This window comes from Neolamprologus multifasciatus, chromosome 14 (genome assembly GCF_963576455.1).
Source record: "Neolamprologus multifasciatus chromosome 14, fNeoMul1.2, whole genome shotgun sequence".
Taxonomy (NCBI): domain Eukaryota; kingdom Metazoa; phylum Chordata; class Actinopteri; order Cichliformes; family Cichlidae; genus Neolamprologus; species Neolamprologus multifasciatus.
This window is the reverse complement of record NC_140452.1, coordinates 39,446,079-39,473,944: the sequence shown is the minus strand read 5'-3', so window position 1 is coordinate 39,473,944 and position 27,866 is coordinate 39,446,079. Positions and strand designations below refer to the sequence as shown.

Here is a 27,866-nt window from a genome sequence, read left to right as displayed (position 1 = left end):
ATCAAAGCACCTAATCAAACAAAACTTGTGTTTTCTAGATATTGGAGCGAACTCTGGAGCCTGACAGTTCAGATGAGGAGGCACCTCCAGTTTACTCTCCACCAACATATGACATGCACATTTATGATAGGAAATACCTAGAAGCCCCACCAACACTATCTCCACGGTAAGTAACCTGCTGAAGCCTCAGGCATTGCTTTTGTAAATAAAATATATCAAGGACATTTCTTCAAATTTGGCTCAAATGTCTCTTGGACTCAAAGATAAATTGTTTTTTTTTCTAGGTCAAAAGTCAAGGTCACAGTGACTCATCAACATGAGTCCATATTTCAAGAATTCAGATTCTAGTTATAACAAAAAAGTGAAGTGATAACATTTCCCCAGGTTAATGGTCAGTTTCACTGTAATATCACAATGCAGACACATTTTTCAGAGTGGACATGGGTCCCTAAAATATCTCAAAATATCTTAAGTATTCATTAAAGCATTTAATTGTCTGGGTGGGTGTTTCAGTCGTTGCAGTCACTTCAGTGTTGCTATTTTCACAATTTCACAAATTAGAGCAAACGATGCCTCTGTGCTGTGTATTCGAGGTGTTTTAGATTAAGAACAAACAGCTTCCATATATGTATATATGATCATGTTATTTGCTAATAAAAATGTTTTAAAACCAGTGAAATCCTTCTAATTTTTATTGACTGTATAATAGAAACATAAAAAATGATCTAAATATGTGGCAAAGAAACAAATAAACATTGTACGTCTACCAAAACGTGGCCACAGTTGTAGTTGTGTTCATCCTTTACAGTGTTTTTATGCTCGCTGCATGCCTCTTGTCGTGGCTGTCATACACCGATTTTGACGTTTGGCACGCTGGATGGTTGAGCACACACTGTGGCCGAGTAGGGTATTTTTTTTATTTTTTATTTTTTATTTTTTTGTCCTTCCCCAAGGGCAAAGTCTTCCAGGTTTGACTTCCCCTTCCTGTCTCAGCAACTATTTCACAGTGTTGTCTGAGTGGCGCCACCTATCATTCAGGAGAATGCTGCAGTCCCTTCCTGTACCTTAACAGCGGGCATACTGGAGTGACTGTGATGATCATGTGGTGGCAAGTGAAGCAACCAACCAGAGATTATACTGGTGACCTTGGTTGTGCTTTTGTCCTTCAGCAAACTGTGGAGGGTTGTAAAGTACAAAGGCTTTGTTCAAGGACAAAGGACATGGTTACGTAGGCTGAGTCCTTTGAAGGAACCAACCCCTGAATTTGCAGTGTTTAAACACAAACGGCCCAGTACAGCTGTTGTGTGGTTTTCCTTTTGTGTTTTTGATCTTTTGATGTTTTGTTTTTCCCCCTTATTGTTGTTTCCTTTTGATACCTTATTTTTACTTCCAGGCCTACATTTCAGACAACCAGCAGTTGACCAACACATACCATCCACATAAGGAGATGCATTCTTTTAATTTTTACAATTTTTTTTATGTATTTATTTTTTGGAGGATTGCACATGTCTATGTACGCTGAATACCCTTAGTCCTTCAATCTGTGTAGCAGAATAACTATGCAAACTGACACAAAAGCAGTGTCATCCCCCATAAGAGTCCTTTCCTTTCAGAGAGTGTATCCCCTGAGGAGGGTTTTTTGTGGGGTAAAAGTATCTTCCTTTTCATGTAGACCTTGGTCCATGCAATTGATGAAGTTTTCTCTGACGCTTTGTGCTGCCGAGAAAAGTTACTGCGATGTGAAACTTTGTAACTATTATTGACTTTATGCATTGCTTTAAGTGGCCATTTTTAAAAAAGGAAAATCAGAATAGGTGTTTCTCCAGTTACCACTATATGTGAAGGACCGTGTCACAGGGAATTCGTAGAACCTTTTTGTTGTGAGGTGAATGTCCTGCTTGGCTGGGGCCTTTCTGTGTGGAGTTTGGTCTGGTTTTTCTGACTTCCTCTCACAGTCCAAACAGACACATGTTAGGCTAATTGTCGATTAGACAAGTAGTTCAATAGTAAAACTCTAAAAGCACCATGCAAATGCCAGTGTGGGCCCGATCCTGTGCTGCTCCTTTAACATCTGTATCAGCAGCTATGATAATTCATCCAAAGATTATTTACTGTAGTACAATGATGCAGAGACATTTAAATAGTTATGGGGTGACAACAGACAATACCATACAGCCCAGCACCTTTTGTGACTTGAACCAAAGGCAGCATAAGATTGTATGTTATATGCAAACACTGACAATGCTTTAAAGACCTAAACCAAGCAAAGAATTGGCACGTCTTAAAATCGAATTAGCCTGTTTTAATTGTTTGACAGTATTATAGATTGTGTCTAGGCCACATTTGCAAACACTCAACAGGCATTTTCTCATTCATAACATCATTTTCCTGTTCAGATATATGGGGGAAAATAGATGTTTCTTGTCTCTAGCACTCCCTAGTTATTATTGTGAGAGCACCATATAAAGGATTTAAATAATTAATAATAGTTTCAGATAGAGACAACTTGAAAATGCAACTGGTAGATTTACTAATCTGTCCTGTTACTCCATGGACTCTCCTAGATCTAAAGCCCAGCCTCCTTCAGCTCACCAGCAGGTCAGAAGCTACCGTAACTGGAACCCTCCATTGCTTGGAAATCTCCCTGATGATTTTCTACGGATTCTTCCACAGCAGTTAGACAACATTAAGGTAAAAATGGGATTGTTTTTTCCCAAGCGTTCACGAGATGGCTCCTTTTTTTTTCTTCTTATTGTTAAATACTGTTAATACCATTAATGTCTTTTTCCTATGTTGGCCTTGTTTTTTTGTTGTTTTTTTTGTTTGCTTGCTTTGTGATACTGTAATATGTATGTAGTTAAACAAACAAAAACAAAATAAACCTATCAGAGACAGAGAAAAGCCTTACGGAGTGGCTGAATTAACAATCTGGGACATGCTTAAAAAGAAGTATTTGTTGGTTAAGAAAACACCTTGATAACATATCCAAGTCAAGAACGTTGTCAAGGAGGTAGTGTGTCAGCCTTCACTGACCGAAGATTGTGTTCTGACAGCCACATCAGAAATGTTTGGCTAAGTTAATTATGTTAATTATATTACTGGGGGCAAGGAGGAGAACATCTGGTGTAATTCAATGCAATTCAATTTTATTTATAAAGTGCCAAATCACAACAACAGTTCCCTCAATGCACTTTATATTGTAAAGTAGACCCCACAATAATACGTACAGAGAAAAACCAAAGAATCATATGACCCCCTGTGAGCAAGCACTTTGGCGACAGTGGGAAGGAAAAACTCAATTTTAACAGGAAGAAATTTCCGACAACGGATGTATCGCCAGATATGTTATTTAAATATAGACGTTTGGTATCCACAGAAATGTCAGAATCTCAGCTAAAAGCGTACAATACCATTTAAACAACCACCAAACAGCAAACAATTAAAGAGCAGGTAAATCCACAAAACGATGTAAACACAAATCGCTGATCGTTCACCCGACATGCTGTCGGGTACTGAAATCCAACCTCTCACAGATTCTGAAACTGCAGGTTTCGTTGTCACGTTTTCATCACAGAAAAGTTTGTTTTTCACTTTCTTTTTTGTGATATTCTTTTTATTTCTTTTGTTGATGCAAAGACAACTTTAAAAGCATCACAAACATTAAAAAAAAAAAAACAAGCCAAACGGAAACAGTGAAAACTGTAGTGGCTTACTTGAAAAGTAGTTACCCTGGTACAAACAATAGCAACCCTTTCTTCAATGGTAGGTGCTTAAACTTTCAGCCATTTTCTTGTAATGGCAATAAATTTTGTAGTACATCACCCATATCCATAGTAGTGTCACGATGAGTTGTGTGGCTGTCAGTGGCTGGACCCACGTGCAGGACTCGGAGACAAAACATTAACTTAAACGACAGCTTTATTTGCTGGTGAGTCACCCTTGGCGATACATAAACAACAACTTAAACTAACTAGACTGGAGATGCTGAAGGTAGACGACAATGAATACACACACAACAAACGTGGAGGACGCAACAACTGGCAGAGAAAAAACACAGGGCTTAAATACATACTGAGGTGATTAGGGAATGTGAAACAGGAGGAGAGCACAGCTGGGACTCATCAGACATGACAAGACAAGGGGAGGCAAAACTCAACACATTGACATAGTACACAGACTTTCAAAGTAAAACAGGAAACTGAACAGATGTGGACTAAACTAGGGGATACAGTGACAGAACAAGAGACACACTGACAGAAATGACTGTATACTAACAGAAGTAACACAGAACCACAACCTAAGAAGGAGAACACAAGAAATGCCAAGGACCTAGGGAGTTAGGAATACTAGCGACAGAAATCAAACCCAAGAGAATCAAAACACATCATGAAATCAAAGATAACTAATACAAACAGAAAAACACTGAGTCACAGACTTAGGACCGTGACAAGTAGTGCATTTAAAAGGAATCTTAACACCAAAAACATTCTCTATGTTATTGTGGATTTCTTTCCAGTAACCTCTAATGATACAGGATTCCCAGAAAATATGACCATGAGGGCCTCCTCTAGTCCCACAACGTCTCCAGTTGACATCTCCACTGCCCAGATGTCTTTTCTGAATGGGTGTGAAGAAAAATCTCAGTCTTCTTCCAATAGAACTCTCACCATGTATTTGTGAAAGTCCAATGAAGCTGCCATACGTTTCCCAGGTTTCTGCTGGAGCCTCAGTTCAGCCTCGCACTTCTTCCTTATATAGTCCATATTTCCTTGTTGAGACAATTTCCATTATAAAGTCTGGAAATCACTTTAAAACAATGTGCTGGTTTCATTAATGACAGGAAAGCCACCAAAAATCCCACATTATAACCACTCAGGGCATTTTTTTAAAAAATTTTTGGTTAAAGTAATGTCTGACTTGTAGGAATTTGTAAAAGTCAACTTATTCTAAACCGTACTAATTTTAAAGCTTTAAAACTCTTAAATGACTCCTTGTGGAGAAATGATTTATAGCATGTGAGGCACCTGAGGGTCCAATTTTTAAATCTGTCATCACTTTTGTTCAGTACAAAGTCAGAATCGCACCATCTCAACGTTTTGGATGGATCCTCTAGTTTAGAAGTGCTCATTACACCTTTCAAGGTGTTAAACTGGCAGTCCTGATAGGGGGTTTTCTGAAACCGTCAACTCATCCTGAAATTTTACTATCAGCTAGGAGGGCCATAACAGGGAACACCTTACACAGTAATAACAAGTTACAGTAGTCCATCCTAGAGGTAATAAATGCATGAACTAGTTTTTCTTTGTTACTCTCAGCCAGGATATGTCTCATTTTTGAGACATTGTGCAAATAGAAGAAAGCAGTCTTACATATTTGTTTAATGTGTGCATTGAACAATATATCCTCCGCAATTCCTCACAGTGTTACTGGAGGCCAAGGTAATGCCATCCAGAGTAAGCTTCTAGCTAGATGCCAGATTTCTAAGATTTTTAGGGCCAAAGTACAATAACTTTAGCTTTATCTAAATTTAGAAGCAGGACCACCGTGCCAATTAGAAGTGGCACAGTGGTTAGCACTGTTGCCTCATCGCAAGAAGGTCCTGAGTTGAATTCCACAATCAGGCCGTGGTCTTTTTGTGTGAATTTTACATGTGTTTGTGTGGGTTCTCTCCAGGTAATCCGGAGGCCACTCCCGCTAATTTGTTAATTGGAAACTCTAAATTGCCCAGAGATGTGAATGCAGGTGTAAGTGTGAATGGTTGAATATGTGTTAGCTCTGCAACAGACTGGCGAACTGTCCACGGTATACTTTGCCTCTCACCCTAAGACATCTGCGATAGGGTCCAGGCGCAGCTTTCCCAGCAACCCTGAAAAGGATAAGTGGAAGAGATGTCTTTACATCTGTATGACATTCCTACAGTTTAACTATCTGGCTATCTGGCTTCACGGATAGATAAAGTTGGGTGTTATCTGCATAGCAGTGAGAATGTATGCATACATTGCTATACCTAAGGGAAGCATGTATAATGTAAACAGAATTGGTCCTAGCACTGAACCCTGTGACTCTCCATTTAAATGAACAAATTGGAGTCTGTTAGGTAGAAATGATTCAAACCATTGCAGCGCAGTACCTGTAATACCTACAGCATGTTCTAATCGCTGTAATAAAATATCATGGTCAACAGTATCAAATGCTTCCGGCTACACTAAGGTCTAGCACGACAAGCACAGAGATGAGTCTCAGATGACTGTCAGAGGCCATAAGAGCATCACCTTCACTAAAGCTGTACTCTGTACTTTGATGAGCTCGGAAAGCTGACTGAAACTCTTCAAATAAATGATTTCTCTGCAGATGATCAGTTTACAATAGAGTTTACAATAAGTCTTTCAAAAAAATGTTCAGATAAAAGGAAAGGCAGCTAGGTTAAGTGATGGCTTTTGAGGAAGTGATTACTGAAGTTAACTCAGAGAGATAAATTGGAGAAAAACAGTCTAAATAAATATTTGTGGTACATAATGTTAAGTCTGTGAGATTATGAGTATTTTTTTCTCTTAATGGTTAAAATTTATTTTGTGAAGAAGTTCATGAAGTCATTACTAGGCAATATCAAACAAACGGTTGGCTCAACAGAGCTCTGACTTTTTGTCAGCCTGGCTACAGTGCTGAAGAGAAACGTGGGGTTGTTCTTATTTTCTTCAATCAGTGCTGAATAGTGGGATGTTCTAGCTTTATGGAAGCCTTTTTATACAGCAGCACCAAACTAGCTACAGATTTTTCAAGAGTGCAGAGCTGGATCTCCAGTTTAGTAATCCTGGCCTCTGAAGTTGTAAATGGGCTATGTTTATTACAAGTATCGTTATTACTCAAGGAGGCTGAGGAGTAACTAAAATCTGACCGAGCAGGAAAGTGCAGGAGGCACTATGACCTGCGAGATAAAGCTTGCTGACACTGGGCATGACATTTCATTCCAGAATGGCTTGATAGTCTGGAGATTTAATTGTACACTGCATAGATTCAAGACACCCTGTGTCACATGCAGCAAAGCATCCCCAGAACATGTCCATGCCTCCTCTGTTTTTCACTGTAGGTTCAATGGGTTTTTTTTTTCTTTGCTTCATTTCTACCCCTCGACTGTTAAAGGCTGCTGTGGTATTATCGTCACCCCACTGGGCGGTGTGGACACTCAAGTTTGTAAATGAAATAACTTGAGAACAAAGTGATGTAAGAGCTTCAAATTGACACCATTGGTGTGTCAAGTGTGTGACGAGAATTTTCAAATTGATCCCACAGGTGCATCTACTAAAAGTATTGAACAAGTTTGAATCTCAGTGACTTTGGTCTCAAAGTCAGCGTAAACTTTCTGAAATTCTTGTGAGTATGAAGCTTGTCCCAGGCTATCGCACAGCTAACACGGAGAGACAGACAACCATTCACACTCAAATTCACACTTTTTGAATTTAAAATAATAATAATAAAATTATAATTTTATTTCATTTTTTTCTGTCACCACTGAACTTTTTTCTTCTTTAGTGGAAAATGATCAACAGTTTTGTTCACATCTGTGTACCCTGATTAAAAATTAGACCCCCCCAAACAACTGCTCTGTTTTTTACGTGAAATCGTGTGTTGTTAGTATTTATCCTCCCCATTGTCTTTTACCGCCTCATCCTCACTTGATTTATAGACCTGCATTTAACACACAGGCACAACATTTTTTCCATCAATTTTTCTTCACATCTACCTCTTAGTTTATTCTACAATAGATTTGTAACAGGGTCTTTCTGTGTGGAGTTTGCATGTTCTCCTCGTGTTTGCGTGGGTTCCCTCCGGGTACTCCGGCTTCCCCCCACCGTCCAAAGACATGCACTTTGTGGGGATAGGTTAATTGAGAAATCTAAATTGCCCGTAGGTGTGAATGCGGGAGTGAATGTGAGTGCGAATGGTCGTCTGTCCCTGTGTGTTGGCCCTGTGACAGACTGGCGACCTGTCCAGGGTGTACCCCGCCTCTCGCCCTATGACAGCTGGGATAGGCTCCAGCACCCCTGCGACCCTGAAAAGGATAAGCGGAAGCAAATGAATGGATGGATGGATATTTGTGGCCAGTGCTGGTACAAAATTTGTTTTTCATGCACTTTTCTGCTTCAGTTATTATTTTGATTACTTTTTTACATGGTTCTATGATGTAATGACGAACAGTCACAGGGATTTCATAAAAGGGTTTTTTTGTTTTGGTCTTTTTTGCATTTTTGGCATTGGTGCCACCGGTTTAGACAAAATAATAGTAATCCTGAGTACTAGATTGATACATACATTAATCCTTTTTTTTTCTCAGCAGAGCTCTCAGAACAGTCTGTCTCAGCTGTCACCGTCCTCCTCGTCAGTTTCTTCATTAAGTCAGTGGACAGTGCAGTCTGGTTCTGGGTCTGCTGCTGGAACCACTGGGGGTCCTGGTTTAACAACAGCAGCTACAGAGCAAGACAAGAAACTGAAACAGTATCTGGAAGATGAGCGTATCGCGCTGTTCCTGCAGAACGAAGAGTTTATGAGAGAGCTACAACGCAACCACGAGTTTCTCATTGCCTTAGAGAAAGGTATTCCTGTTCACAGTATACACAGAAAAAGTCTGCCATTAATGTCAACATGAGCCTGTGAGTTGCACTGCCTCGTCTTATATCTTATTGTACTTACCTGATGTATTGGAATTTAAAAAATACTTAATAAGATAATGTTAATACTGAAGAGCTGTCAAGTCCTTTTACAGTGTTGTGCACCTAGCCCATCACACTACCACAACCATGTCATATTGCTAATATGACTTGTTTATTTCATGAAGTGCAGTGTTAGTTTTACGCCAGATGTAATCTTCCATAAAGTTCAATGTTTGTCTTGTTAGACACAGAATTTTTTCCCAAAATCCTTACGGAAATTTTTTGCCAATTCTGAGATAAGCCTTTTGCCTCTTTTCCACTAGCACCTACTCGGCTTGACTTGACTGTACTCTGCTCTACTTGGTTTTGGATGATCCACCTGAATGTGGATGGGTTTGTTGGACCAAGGCAGAATGAAAGTTCTTTGTTGCATGTGACACAAACAACACAACAAGATGTTGAGGTGATGGTATAGCTGCTGCTAAACTGATGGTAAACATTTGCACCTCTTCACTGGACTTCCAGTGTGATGGTTTAACGAGACAGACGTGTGAAGTAACTGCTTATTGATGGACTTAATCCACTAAAAATGTAATCATTGACAATTTTTCTAGAGTTAAATCCACGATTGAGTGGGGAAGGAATCACAGGAGGCTGACAAAACACAAATATGCCTAAAATAGAAGATAAAAACAACTCACTGGCAAGAGCTAGCAATGTCTTGCTCGACTGGAAGCTAGATACTACCTACGTAATGGAAAACCCTAAGAACAGAAAGTCAAGTCCAGCTAAGTAGGTGATGGTGGAAAAGAGGCTTTTGCGTTCTTTATGGTCAGCAGTGGATCTTGCCTTGGAACTCTTACATGGACAGAGTTTTTACCTGGTCTCTTTCTTAGTGTCGAATTATGAGCAGTCAACTTAGTTAAGTTCAGTGAAAGTAAGGATTGAATTCCTTTAGTGTATTTTCTTTTCTTTTTTTTTTGTGACCTCCTGGATGAACCGTTGATGCTCTTTTGGAATAGCATTGGTAGACCTTCCACTACTAGGAAGGTCCACCACTGTTCCAGGTTATATCCATTTGTGGGTAATGGCTCTCACTGTGTTTTGCTGGAGTGCCAATGCTTGGTAAAGATTTGCAACCCTTTCCAGACTAGTAGATATCACTTATGTTTTTTTCTCATCTATTCTTAAGTTTCTTTAGATTATATTATGTGTTGTGTTGCCTGCATAGCCTATTTCACTTTGCCAGACAGGTTCTTGGTAAGTTAGGCCTAGCGAAATTGAACTCAACTTTCCAAAAAGGTGGTTAATGACAGTTAATTTATCATTTAAATTACTTTTTCACATAGAGCAAGGTAGTTTTTTTCCCTTAATGAATAAAAACATAATTTAAGTTCACATTTTGTAGTCAATCCAGTTACCTTTGTCTAATACTAAATAGTGACGTGGGCGAGTAGTTGACTTGCTGACTAATCATGGCTAATCGGTACCAGACTAGTTGTCTAATCAAATTATTAAAATTTTAATTGATGCCCAATGCCTGTAAATTATTGTCATAAATGTTATGCAACCATCTGCCACCAGATAGCACATTGTTTTTGAGAAATGTAATAAATCTGTGAATCTAGGCCTTATCTTTTTGTATTAGAGCATGGAGGAAATTAGCTTTCTCTGAAAGGTGGATGGCTTATCCCTTTAGCAACAGGGTAGGGAGCTCAGAGTAGAGCAGCTACTCCTCCACATTGGAAGGAGATTGCTGTAGACTCCTGGGTAAGGTGTCCCGACTGTGAATGTCCTACCAGGAGGAGACCCCGGTGTAGACCCGCAACACACTAGGGAGATTACATGTATTTGCTGGCGTGCAAAATAATCTATGTATATTTATTCGTAGATTACCATTCTTTTTCTATTATATAACATTAGAAAATTACTGACTGCAGGATTTTGTGAAAGCACACATTGTGTTTTGCTGAGGACCACTGAATGTAAACACAACTGTTTAAAGAAAACTGCACAGTGCAGAAAACTGTTTATTTTCCTTGTTTTATTTTGATTTGTTATTGCCAAGGTCTGCTTTTATGTTTAAGTATTATGCTTGGTTTGTTTTTATTACTTTGGTTAAAGTAATAAAATTTAAACGTTTGCTCTCATACAACACAGTATTAACAAAAAAGCTAAAGCTACCAAGTCTAGAGAATGCTGGAACCAAAATCTGAAAAAGGAGAACTCTCAAACACATCTGCATATGCTTGGCAGTCACTCCAAAACAAGAAATCTGTGTTCATTAAACAAAACAAAACCTATTTTGGGGTGGCTCGCATTCATGAAAAGTCAACTTCTTAGTGATAGTTCACTATAAGTAGTGGGATATAACTCTGTACGTTTATTGTGAAAGATTTGCACAAGAAGTTGCTGCATTTACTCTACAATGTGCCAGAGCTCTAACAGTTTGCCTTTCCCTGCAGAAACTGAGATTAAGAATTTAAATTTGGGTCATATTACTTTTATGCTAGAGCTCGTCACATCTGGGCAACACACATTAGTGGTCATAACATCTGCTCTCTTTTTAGATCGCTTGAAGTATGAGTCAAAGAAATCAAAGTCCAATCATTCAACTAGCTTGGAGAATTCCACAGGTAGATATCACTCATCAAGATTTCTCTGCTAAGCTACTTTGAGCTCTGTCTAAATTGTACAGAGTACTGGTTTATGTGTTTGTGCATTCACTGTGTTAGCTGCATCAATCATTTGCACTCAATATATCACACTGTGCATATTTACATTTGATATATTTGATCTTCAGATGCATAAGTGTACTGTGTGGTAGTGCTTCTGTGTATGTGTGCAGGAGACCAGTACTCTGGAGCTTCCATGGAGGCCATCTCAGATGATGCGTTCAGAGACAAACTCAAACACATGGGCAAATGTAAGTCTGCTGATTTACAGTAGTATTATTGTTTCACAATACCTACCTAGCAGGATGGCTGCTGTGTTTGCTTCGGATTACTCCTCATCCTCCACCCGACCCTGTGGCTTGTCACGTGTTCCATGATGTTGTGCTGTGGACATTTATGTGCTTTTTTGTGAAAAGGAGTTTTTCTGTTTCCTGTTCTCATGCTGGGTTCCTGGGAGGACAGCATGAGAACAGGAAACAGAAAATCTAGAGGTCTCTTTTTTTCCTCTTGTACTTTCTCATTGTAGTGTATATTTCAGTGTTTTTCTGTAACGCTACCGATCTCCGACCTGCATCCCCATGTGATGTCTGTGTTGTGTGTGTGTGTGTGTGTGTGTGTGTGTGTGGGGGGGGGGGTCCTATTTCACTGCAGGGCAACCTGCACGTGGCGAATAAAGCCTTGATTGATTGATTGATTGATTGATTGGTATTTATAGTCATTTTGTAGTTTGATTAATGGAGCAGGAAGTTGTTTTTTCACCTTCAGCAACAAGAAAGAAGCTGTTTGAAATTGCCAGAACATTTTCAGAAAAGACAAAGAGAAGAAAGTCAAAAAGGAGGACACTCCTGAAGCATCATTCGTATCCTTTATGTAAATGTGGTCAGGCTGAGATTCTTGTATTTTTAAAAAGGTTCCATTTCATGTTGTGAGGCAGTACAGTAGCTAAAACAACACATTAAATCAAAACCACTTTCAAAACTGTTATGATAATGGTTAGACTTCTAGTACACTACACACAGAAGATTTTTTTTTTACTGTTGATAGTACTTGTTTTAATGTACAGCTGTTTCTTTTCACTCCTGTTAAGTGCTAATCGGTGACTCAACTCCTAGGTCCTCCGGTCTGCATGTAGAAATACCTTGGGAAAGATACTAAACACTAAGTTGCTCCTTTAGTTGTTTGTGTGTATGAGACAAAGCACTTAAAGGCATAGAATGAAAGTCCTTTGTATTGAGACATAAAAAGCGATACAAGTCTTTTGAGTGCTCAGAAAAGCACTATACAAGTAGCATTCCACAATGGAAGAAAGAGTAAGAAGAAAAATTTAACTGAGTAGTATGTAAATAAGTAATTAGTTAAAATCGCAGAACGTTCTTGTCTTGTTTTAGTGTTTTAGTACTTAATTTGATAAGTGTTTGATTTCATAAGTCACTAACATTAAACTTTGTGTGTTGGTAGTGTTGTTTGATCATACAACAATATTTGGATACTTGCTAACCCCCTTGAGTTTCTTTTAGTACACCTGAAGGGTAAAACACCATCAACCTTGACACTCTAACACTATGTTCAGTTTAAACCAGTGTTTAAACTGAACATAGTGAATTGATATACATCTGAACTTCTGATCACAGGTGACATGAAAGGTCTAAAATTTGGCATTTTAAGCATGGTGAAACATGGTGGACAATTTTAGGCACAAGTGTGTTCAGTTGATGCAATAGAGTTGTAGGAGGCTGAGGCTGTGAGGGGAGGGCTCCAGCAAGACACTGATGACACTTCCTTTGGGGTTCGCTCACACTTTCTTTTATTCCACACTTCCTCTGGTATACCATTGCGGCCATGCTTCCCAGTTGCCAGCCAGCTCACAGCTAGTTTCCAACTGCAGAAACCAGCTTGGCTCAGCTGTCTTCCTTCGTCTTCTCTGAACCCAGCAAGCAACTGTTGGAGTAATGGGGAATGGCTGATTAGACAAAAACTGACATCTGTGTGCAAAACAAAGTGATATCTGCGTGCACTCTGGTGAAATGGCCCCATGAGGGTGGGTTTGATCTAACAGACTGGTCCATCTTTGAACAGCAGGACCTGGTGACCTTCACTTAGTCTGTCCTTTTCTACATTAAAGAAAGTGTAGAGAATGCGACAGTGACCTAAACTGTTTGCATTTTTCCTAATCGAAAATCTTGGATGACAAATGAAGTACAGGCTCTGGTCAGAATTCGTAACTCAGGCTGAGGGACAGCACTACCAGAGCCAACCTGAGGAGGGGCATCGAACTGGCCAAGGAGGGCCTATAGGAGAGTGTGGAGGCCGTCTTACTGATAACATCTCCTACCAGGTGTGGAGAAGAATCCAAGCCCTCACAAAATACAAAGGCCAGAGCCCCCCAACAGGAGCCTCAAAATTGCAGAGGAGCTCAGGCAGGCATCCTCACCAGATTGTTCAACCTTTCCCTCATTCATGCCACTGTTCCCACCTGTCTGAAGGCCTCCACTATCATTTCCATCCACAAAAAGCCTGGTATAGACCATCTCAAAAATGACAGACCTATAGCCCTCATGTCTGTAGTCATGAAGTGTTTCGAGCAGATAGTGTCTCCACCCTTTTGCCTACAGAGCAAATCAGTCCACGGACAATGCCATCAATATCAACCTTCACAGAGCACTGAGCCATCTGGAGAGCATGAAGAGCTACATCAGGATAATCTTTGTGGACTACAGCTCGGTGTTCAACACCATAATCCCGGACATCCTCAGCACCAAACTGGACCACCACCACATCCCACTTGCTTTGTGTTATTCAAAGGTTATTCAGAGGTTATTCAGAGGTTATTCAGAGGTTGTATGAAAGTACGAGGTAATTTAGTGCAGGCTAAACAGTTAGTTTGCAGTGGTGTGGTAATATTTAAAGTAATGCACTATGTTGGACTGTTGTAGGCATCTGTGTTGTTCATGGTCACTGTAACAGGCATTTTAAATTTAAACAGATGATTAATTCAGTGAATTTGACCTTTATACTAGATTTATGCTGTCTAGAGTTTGGAAATCAATCATGATAGCTCATGTAACACATGCTTGTATCTTGCTGAATTCAGTTGAAACCAAAAAGAACAATAAAACTTAGAGCAGCACAGGTTAGATGACCACAGGCTGTATACAAAATAATCTGCTGGAGCACACAACAGAAATCGCTGTGAATGATTTCTAAGTTACTCCTCGCTGCACCACTACAATTGATCTTAGGTTTCTCACTCCTGCTGAATCCCACTTTAGCCCATGAGTATACTCACTTAATAGGACAGGCATTTGTTAAATTTTGTTTGTTTTTTCTAAGCTTTTTTTCCCATAATGTTTGTATTCCAATAATATCATTTTATTGGTATATTAACACGACATAAGGTTCTGTTAGCTGTCCTCAGTAACAGCTGGTAGATATGTCCTTCAATAAGCTACTTTTTAAATTGCATTTTTACTGTATTTTGGATATTTCAGAGGCTGTACTTTTTATCAGTACTTTTACAAAACCATCTACTGAAGTGACAGATGTGCAGTTTTGCCACCTCTGGTGGACCAGTGTTATTCATACGAAGCTAAGCACCATCATTGTTGTCATATTCTGAGAAAAGCAGTTCCATAGTCTGTGCCATTCTTACTGAGGTTTTTGGTTCTCATATTATTGCTAGCCATGCATAAGCTTCCATAATTGCATATTTTTCTCCATGTTTGTGAGTCCATGAACTCTGAGAGATTGATCTGGCTTGCAAGGTCTGAGTTTTGTGGCTCTTAACTAAACTCCTTTCCAGATTGGGCACAGCCAACTCTACAGCCAATCTTCTTGATGATGTAGAAGGACACCACTGTGGTAAGAAATCATGTGAACCATACAATGCTAATGGGTTTCATGCTATAATGTAGAGGAGTGTTTCCTGACTGATCTAGCTTAACCTCCTAAGACCCGAACTCTTTCATGGCATGCATTTTTCATTTCTCTTTGATATTTGGGCTGATTGGGACCTGATGAATGTAAAAACAAAGAATTGAAAAATTTTTGTTTCTAAGAAAAATGAGATCCACATATAAGGATATTAATATAAAATTTTGATAGAACAGTGGCAGTATAATGTCCTCGTAATTGGATGTCAGGCCGTTGTAGAGCAAAATTCAGTATTTTGGTCTAAATAACCCAAAATGTGATGTCCACATATGTGGACGCCAGGTCCTAGGAGGTTAAAGGTCAGACCTCAGAGAGAGAGTAATGGTTAAAGCATAAAGCACCCTAACAGTGATTCTGTGTTTTCAATCCTTGCATTAAAACACAAAGATAAGTAACTGAGCCACATTTTAGTTTTAAAGAATTAGTCCTAACCAACTTTGTGGTGGGCATAGTTCCAGTTCGGAAATTCAGAAGAGGACTGGTACAGAACTTAAGCAATGTAATATTTTGGCATATTTGGGTTTGGTGGCAAAATGTGTCTTAGCCAGTTTCAAAAAAGGTTTTAAAAACCTAAATAACTTTCTGACAGGAAACTGAACTTCTGACCACATTAGACATAATTTGTCTTCTTTTCCAAACCCAGCTGTGGGTGGATACTTGCATAAAGGTCACAAAGGAACCAAACTACTCCTTTAATGTGAAAAAGCAAATCTGACACAGGACCTGATGCAACATGTCCTTCGGTACGACCATAATGTGTGGTTCAAATGAAAAACATGTACAGGAGGTAGTCAAGAGAAGGACACAGGAGTATCTTCAGCTGTCTGTAAAACACAGTACAGGCTTTGTCATTGTATTGATTGATTGATTAATGCAGTAAAAGTACTGTCATATTTGGATCCACCATGAAATACCACCTGAAAAGGATATGATTGGGAGCAGCTTGATTTTTCAGCATGAAATGAAAAATGAGTAGCCAATTTTGTTTTGCCTTTGTTTGGGAACACTGTTGTCAGTCTTACCCTAACCCTACCTAAAATTTGGACTGGTAACTCGGGAGGTAGAGCAGGTCTTCTACTAATCACAGGTTATATATTCTTGGGTAATATACTAGCCTTGAGTTGCTCTTCAGTGCATCCATCGAAGTATAAATGTGTGAGAATGTTAGAGCACTTTTTAAGTTTTTTAGGTGCGCATGTAACTGTTCATTTACTTTTGTGTGTGTCCAGAGGAAGATGGCCAGCCTAGAAGAGCAAACACTCAGGAAGAAACTGAAAAACGCAGTGAGACAATATCATGGTAAGATAATCTTTTGTTATTTTTACAGTTCTTAAATGAGTCTATGTATAGTGGCCACTTTATATATCCTGCATCATGATTAGGGCTGGGCATCGATTTCAATTTCTATAACTGATTTGATCCAGATTTGATTTAATTTTGACTCCGACAGTCATAAATATTCTAAAAAAATATGGATATGTACAGATAAATGATCAGAATTATATCTATGTATAAAAAACCAATGCTGATAATGTGAGACGGTAGTAACTGAGGATAAAACACAGAAAAATATAAAGGAGATTTTGCTGGCCTCGCTTATTATGGCAGATGAATATTCTGCAATAGATCAAAATCTGAAGAAAACTATGAATCAACATATGAACATTAACTGTTGCTGCTGATGTGCTGAAGTTTTATTGGAGACATAGCTAAGCATGTTGCAATTTGGCATAACTTTTACATAAAGTTTACATTTCTTCAGTATTGAACAGCAGAAAAAAACAAACAAAAGCAAAACAGCGGCTGACAGCACTGAACACAACAGTAGACTGGTGCGTAATAAGCAAGCGAATAATACAGAAACAGAATTTTTTTTATAGTAAACTGTTCTTGAAACACACTGAGAGAGAGCTGTGCACGAACCGCGATCTTATCATGATGGAAGCAGAGCAGCAAAAGTAAGAGGGAATTAATGACAATGTTTATCAAACATGAAGTGTAATTTTGATCTTCTTTTGCTGCTGGTTCAGTGAATTTTGGTTGGAGAGTGAGGAAACCTGCAGCTTCATGTGAGATGTCAGCACCCGACGGCAATTCTGCATACATGCCGCCGAGTGTGTTTAGATCTTTGTGCCGAAACCTTTTACTTGCTTTCACGTGCTGTTTTAGCTCTTTGGCGGTTGTGCAAGTAGTTTTGTGAGCTTTAACCTGAGATTTTTAGCGTTTCTGGCAAAATGCATTTATATTTAAAAATCGATTCAGGATTTAATGAATCGATATCGCATTATTCAAACTAAAAAAAAATTGAATCGGGTAAATATTTTTTTTTGGTTTTGTTTTTTTTAACCCACACCTAATCATGATGGAGAAGATGTTCTGTGACCACATTTCCAGTTGCATGGGGACAAATAAGTGTCATCTGCAGTGGTATCTGCATCCAACTGTCCTGAAAGGTGGGACCTGTGTCCAAAATGACACATGCACAACTGCTTCTTCTCACCCATAATGGGAAACATCAGCACCTCCACTGGAGCATTCAGTCTTTACAAGGACTGCCAAGGATAGAGGTGGATTAAAAAAAAAAAAAAAAAAAAAAAAAAAAGATGCTTCTTCGAGAGGAATACTGTTATGGACTCTCAAGATCAAGGGTGATGTGCAGAGGAGTGGGAGAGAACTACGTGATGGTGGTGCAGGACATATGTGGGGAGGTGTGCAATAGGAGTGACATATGGGTTAAAGGTAGGGGTGGTATGTGATGATATTATGATCGGTAGTGGGAGTAAGAAGCAGATGGAAGAGTTCTTGGTAAAATGGAGGTATATACTGGAGAGACTGAATTAAATTAAATACTTCAGATCAACCATGTAAAGTGTCATAGCATGGGCTCAAATTGTGGTCATAAATATTTTGTACTTGTAAATCAGGATTTGTATGTGTAAAAAGAATTTGTGTGTGCGTAAAAAAAGATTTGTGTGTGGACTTAGCCAAAAAAATACGTGTGAAACTCTGCAAGTTACAAGTACGAATTTTGACCCTACTTTTCTTTCTTTCATCTGATTGGCCAATGTTATGTCAATCACAAATTTAACTATCCAATCAGAGAACAGGTGGGTGCTTTATGGAGCTTCAGGTCCTTGAAGGAAATAAATGCCCTTTTACATGCCAGCCCAGCGTTTTTCTTCATCACCACTAAAAAAAACAATCTGTGGTGGTCCGAGTTTGGTGATTTTTGTGTCACAGGTTTACGTGCTTAATACAGGGACCTCCAGAGCCTTTTCAACAGCGCTGCGGACCGCGGGGGTGGGGGGACAGTGTTTTGGAAATGAGTCTTCACTAGTGGGGATAGTTACAAAGCTTTCTTCGTGAGCATATATGTTTTATTGAACATTTGAAGAACCAGCAAAAAAAACAGAAACTCTTGTAGAGTACATAAAGTCTGAGATAGAAACAACAAGGAGCATCTAGTACAGGTAGAGCTGCTGCAAAAACCCACAGAGCTCAGCAGCCAGCGCAACAAATTCTGGATCCTTGGCTTTTAGTTAGCATTAGCAGGACATCCTGCGTCCGATGTGAAAGGACCTTTATGCTGCGCACTGTGACTCACAGCCATGGTCCCGGGTCAGCCCTGACTTTGTGTTAAACTAATCCTAAAGTAATAATGGTATTTCTAACCACTGATATACCACAACTTTATCCGTTCAACAGCTGCTGAAAGCTACGGGACCTAGCTCTATCGGATATTTATATAGAGATCCTCCAGCTTCAAACTGTATTACCCTTCAAGGACCTGCAGTTCAAAAAACCGCCCCTCCAACAGCCAAACCCATCTGTTCTCTGATTGGATAGTTAAATTGTGATTGACATGACATTGACTAATCAGATGAAAGGAAGAAAAATAGGGTCAAAATTCGTACTTGTAACTTGAAACTTGAGTGTAGAATTTCACAGGCATTTCACAGGCTAAGTCCACACACAAATCTTTTTTTACGCACACACAAATTCTTTTTACACATACAAATCCTGATTTACAAATACAAAATATTTATGACCACAATTTGAGCCCATATCATAGAGTCCAAAAGAGGGGTGAAGAGAAGGGTAGGCATAAGCATCAGCGGTGACTTGTAACAAAAAGATAGCAGTGCAGAGAAAGGGACCTGCTATGGTGTATGTTTCTGAAATGTTGACACGAACAAAAAGGAGGCTGGGCGGGAGGTGGCAGAGCTGAAAACATTTTAATATTTTCATTGGGAGTGATGAGAAATTAGAGAATGATTATATCAAAGAAACCGCTCAGGTTGATTGGAGACATAGAGCGATGATAGAAATATTGGATAAAAGATATTGAATGTGATCTTCTGTGATCACTTGGACTTTTTAAAAGCTTCTTTTAAAAAAAGAAGGAAAAAAAGGCACAGATTTTGTTTTGGTATAAAATCATAATCATCTAGACTCTTTGCTTTTCAGATCCTCCCGTGCTGCTCCATATCGGTTTCCAAGGTGACTACAGCATCACCCATGGGCAGTGGTTTTCTAGCTCGTGTTGTTCCTACTCGCTCCTGTCCAAATCATCTGAAGAGTTAAGACACCCCTGCCCACCCCTGAAAGAGGAATCAGACTGTTCCCAGCCACTGGGCAAAAACTTTGTAAATGCATAATCTCTGTGTTCTAACATTTTATTGATATATCATTTTGAACATAAAGGAACACACGTTATTCCTTACAGTATTTGTTGATGACTTCTTTTAATCCACTGTGGAGGAATACTAGCATAGTGAAGCTCTTTCCATACAAACCCTTCTCCAGTCCTGTACTACAGCATACTAGGCATTTCAAATCCAAAGTGTGAACATGCATCTTTATATACACTAAACCATGTAGGGCTTTTTTTTACCTCGTTTTCTCAAGCATTGTAATATTTAGCTTTATGTAACTGAATTTTTTTGGTGTACAAGTATTGTGGTTGTCTGTGGCTGCCTAAATGTCAAAATGTCACCATGGACAAAATAACCATTAGGCTGTGTTTTTAAAGAATGGTGTTCTGGGAAATAAGGGTGTTGCAGGGTATGGAGCAGTTTACTGTTTTTTGTTTTTTGTTTGTTTGGCAAGGTGAAATTTTTCAGTTTGCGTTGTTGTCTATTTCAGTAGTACTGTAGGCACTGTGCTGTTCGAACATTAACCCAGGGTGACCAACTAGAAGCTGTCAAGCCAGGGAAAACATCAGCATCTTATTAGGCTTCATAAGGTTAACTGGTACACAAAGTCCTTCACATACATTATTGTCTAACCCAGTCTGAATGGAAATTTTTGAGCTTTTAGGCTATGGCCATTTAAAGGTGAAATGACAGGAATGACTAAATTTGAATAAAATCTTCACAGTCACCCCTCCCCATTGAGTTTGGGCCTTGAGTTTGGCATTTGTCATTGTTGCCATCTTGTTTTATTTTATTTTTAATACATAATCGAAACCCAACAGTGGAGATGGGAAGTTATCAGCTAATACTACCTAGTTTAGTTGGCAAGGTACGTCCATTATTCACTTTGATGTCAATTGGGATAGCAATTATTGCTAGTGAAAATAACAAGATGTACTCAAAGGAAAAACTGAACAAGACATTTTTGTAAAACTTGTAATTTGTGTATAGCAGCAAATGACTGACTGCCTGGAAGGTAGAACCAACAACCAATATGTTTAAATGTTGTTAAGTTGATGAAGGTTCTCATCTTGTTCACGGCTTCACCTTGGTAGCTTGAACCCGACGCACATTCCACCCTTATCGTGTGAAGCCTGTTACTGGTAGGTGACAGAAGAGTCAGGTCCTAATTAGGTGCCAGGTTTCCAAAAATCTTCATGCAGATCATTTTTTGTCTTTATTTCCTGAAGGAAAACATATTTACAAGTGATGGTCATCATCTATAAACAATGATGGTTGTGGGTTTGTGAAATCTGGTGGCTGAACAAAATGACAACAGAAAAAAATGTTTGTGGGATTTTCATCTTCATCTTTCTACTGTTTTTATTTGCACGTGTAGCTGTGAACCTATTGTGGATTGTTAATTGTAATGTTGGGAAGAACAAAAGAAATCAAACAATATATATATATAACTGCTTTAATTTAACAAATGGGTTTAACAAAAGTATTGCAACCAGTTTGATGACCAGGTGATGCCTGTTCTCATATCATTGCATGATAAAGTAATCCGATAAAAGATTCAGATATGATTCCAAGGGTTGAACTTATATTTGGCATCTTTTCCCCTGAATTCTCAATATGAGGTCCAGAGATCTTGATGCACAGGAAGCAGGCCATATCAGAGATGTGGTACATTCCTAAAAAAACAGGAATGCACTGGCCATGCTCACTGGCCACAGAAGACAACTAAAGTGGATGCTTGTTGTGTACTCTTTCCTTGATTTAGAAAAAACAACATCTAGCCATCTGCCTATGATTGTCATTCTCTGCAATCAAGAGATTACTTCACGATTGTGAATAGAGGTTTACAACAAGGTCCAAATACTGGTTACACTCAAGAACAGGGAGTTCAAAATTGAAAAAGCCAGAAAACCTCTTTGGGAGCCCGATCAGTTCTGGGGGAAAAAAAGAATCCTTTCCTTTGGAAGATGAAATCAAGATGAACTTGTACTAGAATGATGCGAAAAGGAAATTGAGAAGGTGACTGCAGTGAATGCTGATAAAAACAGTATAATGAATTCTGAAGTGTGTGGCTATGATGTCTTCTCAGATTCAAACAGATACTGCAAAATTGATTGAATAATACATTTAGCCAACTTGGTCACATATTCTCAACTTGACATAGCATGCTTTTTACCCCTAAACGGTAAAAGGTATTGTCATCACCCCACCGGGCAGGAAGGTAGGTGGGCCTTGAGGTTTGTGAATGCAATATAGGTGCTTCAAGTTGATACCCTTGGTACATCTTCTAAAAATCTTGGACAAATTTTAATCTCAATGACGTCGACCTCAAGGTTAAAGGTCAAGATTTCTGACAGTATTGCAATGCAATAACGGGAGAAAGAAGTCACCTAGGGTTCTCAAATCGATGCCATAGATGCATCTAACAAAAATCTCAGCTGACTTTGAGAAACCATAAAACCTCCAAGGAAGTAATTGCAGCATTTAGTGATGTCTGTAGATTCTAGACTTGGGGTTGTCATGTGCTGCAAAGGTTATCTAATTTTTGAAAACACATTTAAAGTTATGTTAGCTTCTTTATTTATGAGATTCTGTAAATTTGGGACTGTATATAAACTTTGCTGTGATAAGTAGACAGTCAATGCGGTAATTCTCTTAATCCTCTTATATTGTTTGAGTTTAAAGTCCCATACCTATGGACCTACTTTTATGAGTAAACTAACAGTACAAGGCAAGTAAATTGCAGCTTGATAAATAAACCATCTTGGATTTGTCTGCTCTACTGGATTATTTGATGATGAGTAAACTTTACTTGTCAGTGATGTCAAATACGTAATTTCTCAAAGGACCATTGCAGTGTTAAATGCATGTTCTGGCCAATTACTTTGCAAAGGGTCATTTTGAAGTTCGGTTTGTCAGTGTCTCATCAATATTAACCTCACTAGTTTTGTCTTTTTCAAGAAACTACCTGATGTCTCACAAGTAGCAGATAGATAAAGATTGGCTGGTAAACCTAGTGCAGCATTTGGCCTCTAAAATTGCAGATTTTGTTTTGTTTTGTTTGTTTTTTAAAAGAAAACAAAAACTCAAGAATTCGTGGTGCCTTACAGGAAGTTTTCAGACCATATTGAACATAACTTAACATGGATGTAACAGAAGAATTTAAGTTATGGATGTCTGTCTACACATCACAGCATACAGAACCTGTGGTAATCCTTTCCATGGTCACTGATGTCAATGTTCCTGGTGAAAGAAATGCTAGAAAAAATGTTGATATTATGTCAGTGTTGATTTTAATGTTTGTTTGTTTGTTTGTTTGTTTTTTGCACCAGGGCAAAACACAAAAACAAAAACAGCTTTAACAGAAAGAAACATGCCAAACACTGTGCTGGTCCTTTAAGAGATGAGGCTATGTTGTTGAGTAGTAAAGTCAGCAATTTAAAGTATCGATGTTAGGACATATGGTGTATTTTCAAGGGACAAATTCCAGATGAGTCAGGTGAAGTGTTAGATGAGGTTTTCTGTAGTCCTTGTTTTGTTTCTCATGTAGATTATGTTACTGTAAAATGCAGGTCAAACTGTCAAATTTGAATATTTGACAGTTTGATTCTGAAACTTGGTTTCCATGTTGGACCTAGAAGAATAAACAAAAGCTTTAATCAGTTTTGTAAAGAGGCAGGAAGCCTAAATGGGCTTTTTGTTTGACCTTTCACCCACTTCCTAAAAACACGTAGGAAATGCATTCAAAATCCTGTTGGCTGATTAAATGTAGCATAATGTGCACAACAGGAATAGTAACAGCAGCATAATGTCCTACAGGGTAGTTGAAGGCAATGCTTGTCTATCTGATTTATATAGGATGGTTGGTTGTTGTTTAAGGATACTTCTCCTCAGGGAAGTCTAACACTAGATATCTTAAACAGAAGCACAAAAATCTGTTATTTCACCGAAGCAACAATGGATTGCCCATTTGAAACAGAGACCAGAAATACTTTTCTTTTTCATTTGAACTTTATGAAACAGCCATTTAGCAATAGCAAATCAGGTTTTCTGATTTCAGACTTTTTTTCTGTAATGTTTGTAATGCTATACTCAATAATTAGTCTTCCAAAACACTGAATCCAAAGGATATATATGTTTTTGTTTATTTTTTGGTTTTTAGAACCAAACAAACATAAACATCCCATAAAAAACCTTATATTTACTACGTACATTTTTTAAAATCAGGTAAAAGATTAAAAGTGGAAATACAATATAATTACAGTTGTAACTGAATTATGTTATAGTTAACTAATTTAAAGCAACATTTTTCACTTTAATGTTGGATGTTGAAAATGGTTCTAAATTTGCAGATCAAATCTAAATGTTATCAATTTGATTTATTTTAGTGTATATTAACAACATTAGCGTTCCATTAAAATAAGGCAGATACAAGGAAATTTTCTAACATGTATTTTTGTGGAATATACTAACTAGTAGACTAAGAGCTGAGAAATCCTACATGTTTTTACATACCTACATGTTCAGCTGCATCAGTCATATTAGATAGCCAGAAAAAAAAACAACTTTGACACTGGTGAGTTGTTTACAGTGCATATGGGCTTATGAACGCACCTGTAAGACTATACAGAGAGAGCAAGAAACATACAACATGTTGAACACTTTTAAGTAGGTAAAATTTACTGGGTCCCATGTTCTTTAAAATGCAAAACAGAAAACTCTGTCTATTGTTTGATTTCAAATTCTTTTGTTTTTGCACATACACCACACCCTCGTGCTTGTAAGAATGCATTTGGATCTTATATTAGCCAGTCTTGAAACTGCCAACTTGCTAGTACAACGTCCACGTGAAGTGGATTGTGCCATTGTGTGAATACTGTAGGTAATATTCTAGTGCAATCATTGCTAGAGTATCTCCAGCAGGGTAAAAGCAGGTTATTTACAAATGCATACTAAATGTATACATGTATATACCCATGTGTATATATGAGAAAGGACAACTGTGGAGAACATCCCAAACTAATTCTGCTCTCTGAAATTTATGTGTGAATACAGCTACAACTAGTAACTTTACAATTTGGTTCAATTGCTTGGCGTCTGAAGAAGGTGGGAATTAGAGAATTTGTTTCTTCCTCATTTTGTGATGGTTATGTAATTTTTTTCTACCCTGATTTGTCTGTAAACTGTATTTGTGAATACATTAACACAACCAATAAAGTTTTTTTTCTATAAAGTAACATTTTGTGTTGCCAGTATACTTTAGGTCATCGCTATCCTGAAAGACGAACTAATACCCCATTTTCAAGTCTAACCAGTTTCTCAGAGGACTCGTGTTTGTAGCATTCATCTTTCCGTCATTCTGGCCACTCACCACATCACTGACAGTGTTGGGAAGGTTACTTTTAAAATGTTTTCCATTACAGATTACAGAATACATGCCCCAAAATGTATTCTGTAACGTATTCCATTACGTTACTCAATGAGAGTAACGTATTCTGAATACTTTGGATTACTTAATTTATTATCATGCTGTTTACAACTACGTAAATGTACTATTGCTGTGATTTATTACTGTTACTGAAGGTTCGCGGCTCCGAACCATAGTAAAGGGACCTCTGGCTAATACGTCAGGTTCGTGTCGGGCTCGTAGCCGAAAACTAGCTTTACTTTATTGTCTGGGTCAACTTTGCTTGCGAGAGACAGAGAGAGGCGTTGAAAGGCTGCTCCAACAGAACTTATTGTTTCAGAGGAAAACACGAACACGGTGTACAGTCGAGTCTTAATAGCTTACTTACAACTGGGCTCGTCAGGCTCTCTTCTTGGCTGCAGTGGTTATTATTATATTTACATGCTTCCAGCTCCCGTTCCTGCTCGATGACAGCTCGTACTTTTCCTTTTTCTCCCTCCCTCGCTCACAGACACATAACGTGTATGGCAGTCCATTCTCCCTGCAGCACGGACTACACTGCCTATGATGCTACATTCTTTAGAGCTATACCTGTAGCATTCTGCCTATTAGCTTAGCACAACAACAACAAAAAGGCCTCTCTCACCCAGGAAACACGCAGAGAGAGAGCGTCACCCTGTAACCATGGCAACCGTAACACTGCCACCTGGAACAGCAGAACGTAGCTGTCAAACAAAACCCAAACAGTCCTGACCCGCCACAATATGAAACAGGGAAGTACCGCCGTGTAATCCATTTATTTCAACAAAGTAACTGTATTCTAAATACCACCTTTTTAAACGGTAACTGTAACGAAATACAGTTACTCATATTTTGTATTTTAAATACATAACGGCGGTACATGTATTCCGTTACTCCCCAACACTGATCACTGATGGTCAGAACCAGCTTCAAAACATAATGTTGCCACCACAACCTGAAGGATTGCCATGGAGTTCAATGGAGTACCTGTAATTCAGCTCAAAAACATGAACATTTGATCTTATATCTTAAAATATTTTTTTCTCTTACTCTTTTAGTTTTAAAAACATTTGGATTAGCTTCAAACAGGCTGTAGCTGATGAGATGGCTCCTCTTGTGGCAGGTTTTTCTGTCCTTGCAGAAGTTTTGTTATGTTCTTGGTCACCGTCTTGACTATGGCCCTTCTTGCTCAGTTACTCAGTTCTAAAATTGGTAAACACTATGAAGACACTCCGTGGTCACATATATCTTCAATTACAGTTTCTGACACCAGGGAACACTGAACACGTCATGAAGGTTATTTAAATGTTCCTTGATGTATATACCTCACCTCACTTGGGTTGTGGAAGTCTACAGTTCCATCGATTTGCTTTCTCAAAGCTAAAAATTAATTTGCTTATCTAACATGTCAAAGAAGTGAATGTGTCTGAATAATATGATCCAACTTTAGTAAGTAAACCAATTTTTGAGTAAATTCAAACAAATAGTAATCTAGGAATATTTTATTAGGTCTATAAGTAGAAGAAGCCAAAGGTTAGTTGATGATTCTAAATTGGCTGTAGGTGTGGATGTGGCTGTGAATGGTTGGGGTTCTTGGAGAACAATGGGCTGGGTGGTCAGTTCCTTAAACTAAGGAGCTATGCAAATGTACTGTTTATAAGATTGACCTGCAGTCAGCTGAGACTAAAGAAGTCACTTGGGTGAGTGACGAAACGTTTCTCCCACGAAACGCTACGTCCAGATGAACAGAATCAACTTTTGGACACTTAAGGGCCGATGGCGCAATATGGCAGCCTCGCTTCTGTCAGTTTGCCCCAGGGCAGCTGTGGCTACAACTGTAGCTTGCCTCCACCAGTGTGTGAATGTGTGTGTGAATGGGTGGATGACCGGGTGTGTAAAGCGCTTTGGAGTCCCTAGGGGGGACTAGTAAAAGCGCTATACAAATACAGGCCATTTACCATTTAATCATTAGTTATTATTAATCTCTGGCTCTCTTCTACAGGATGTCTTGTCCTGTTTTCCTCCTCTCACCCCCAACCAGTCATGGCAGATGGTTGCTCCTTCCTGGGCCTGGTTCTGACTGAAGTTTATTCCTATTAAAAGGGAGTATTTCCTTCCCACTGCCACCAAGCGCTTGCTAATAGGGGATAATCGATAATCGGGACAATTTTCTCTGTATTGTTGTAAGATATTTTTCTTGAGGCAACTGTTGTTGGGAATTGGTGCTGAATAAATAAAACCGAAATAAATTGAAAACAATATTGTAATTTTTAAAGATATACTGGTAAACTGAGTAGCTGTCTGTGAGTGGCGTCAATTGTGACATAAACATGAAAAAAGTGTTCCATCAGATGGTTACGGATGCGCCATTTTGTTAGTTGCCGACAACGTCAAATGACTGGATGCGCAGGACACGTCAGACAAAAAGGGGTGTGTGTGTGGGGAGGGGGCTAAATTGCCATGGCAACTGTGCTGACGTAGAATGTAACCCCTCCCACGGCGTTATTCAGCCTTTGTACCGTCCAGTTAG

General features: G+C 38.7%; 1 protein-coding gene across 5 annotated transcripts in view; it reads left to right on the top strand.

Moving 5' to 3' along the window:
- The window catches only part of cuedc1b (CUE domain containing 1b), a 29,076-nt gene extending 7,717 nt beyond the window's left edge, over nucleotides 1-21,359 (top strand). For 2 of the 5 annotated variants that reach the window (XM_085130774.1, XM_085130773.1), the window contains 9 exons: nucleotides 39-166; nucleotides 2,565-2,691; nucleotides 8,333-8,591; nucleotides 11,219-11,284; nucleotides 11,476-11,574; nucleotides 12,089-12,182; nucleotides 15,123-15,181; nucleotides 16,483-16,552; nucleotides 19,721-21,359. In XM_085130774.1, coding sequence (XP_084986900.1) covers nucleotides 39-166; nucleotides 2,565-2,691; nucleotides 8,333-8,591; nucleotides 11,219-11,284; nucleotides 11,476-11,574; nucleotides 12,089-12,182; nucleotides 15,123-15,181; nucleotides 16,483-16,552; nucleotide 19,721 — 903 coding nt within the window. In that variant the 3' untranslated portion in view covers nucleotides 19,722-21,359. The remainder of the gene's footprint in view (nucleotides 1-38; nucleotides 167-2,564; nucleotides 2,692-8,332; nucleotides 8,592-11,218; nucleotides 11,285-11,475; nucleotides 11,575-12,088; nucleotides 12,183-15,122; nucleotides 15,182-16,482; nucleotides 16,553-19,720) is intronic. The other 3 variants (XM_085130778.1, XM_085130775.1, XM_085130776.1) reach the window with 3 other exon arrangements.
- The last annotated feature ends 6,507 nt before the right edge of the window (nucleotides 21,360-27,866 follow it).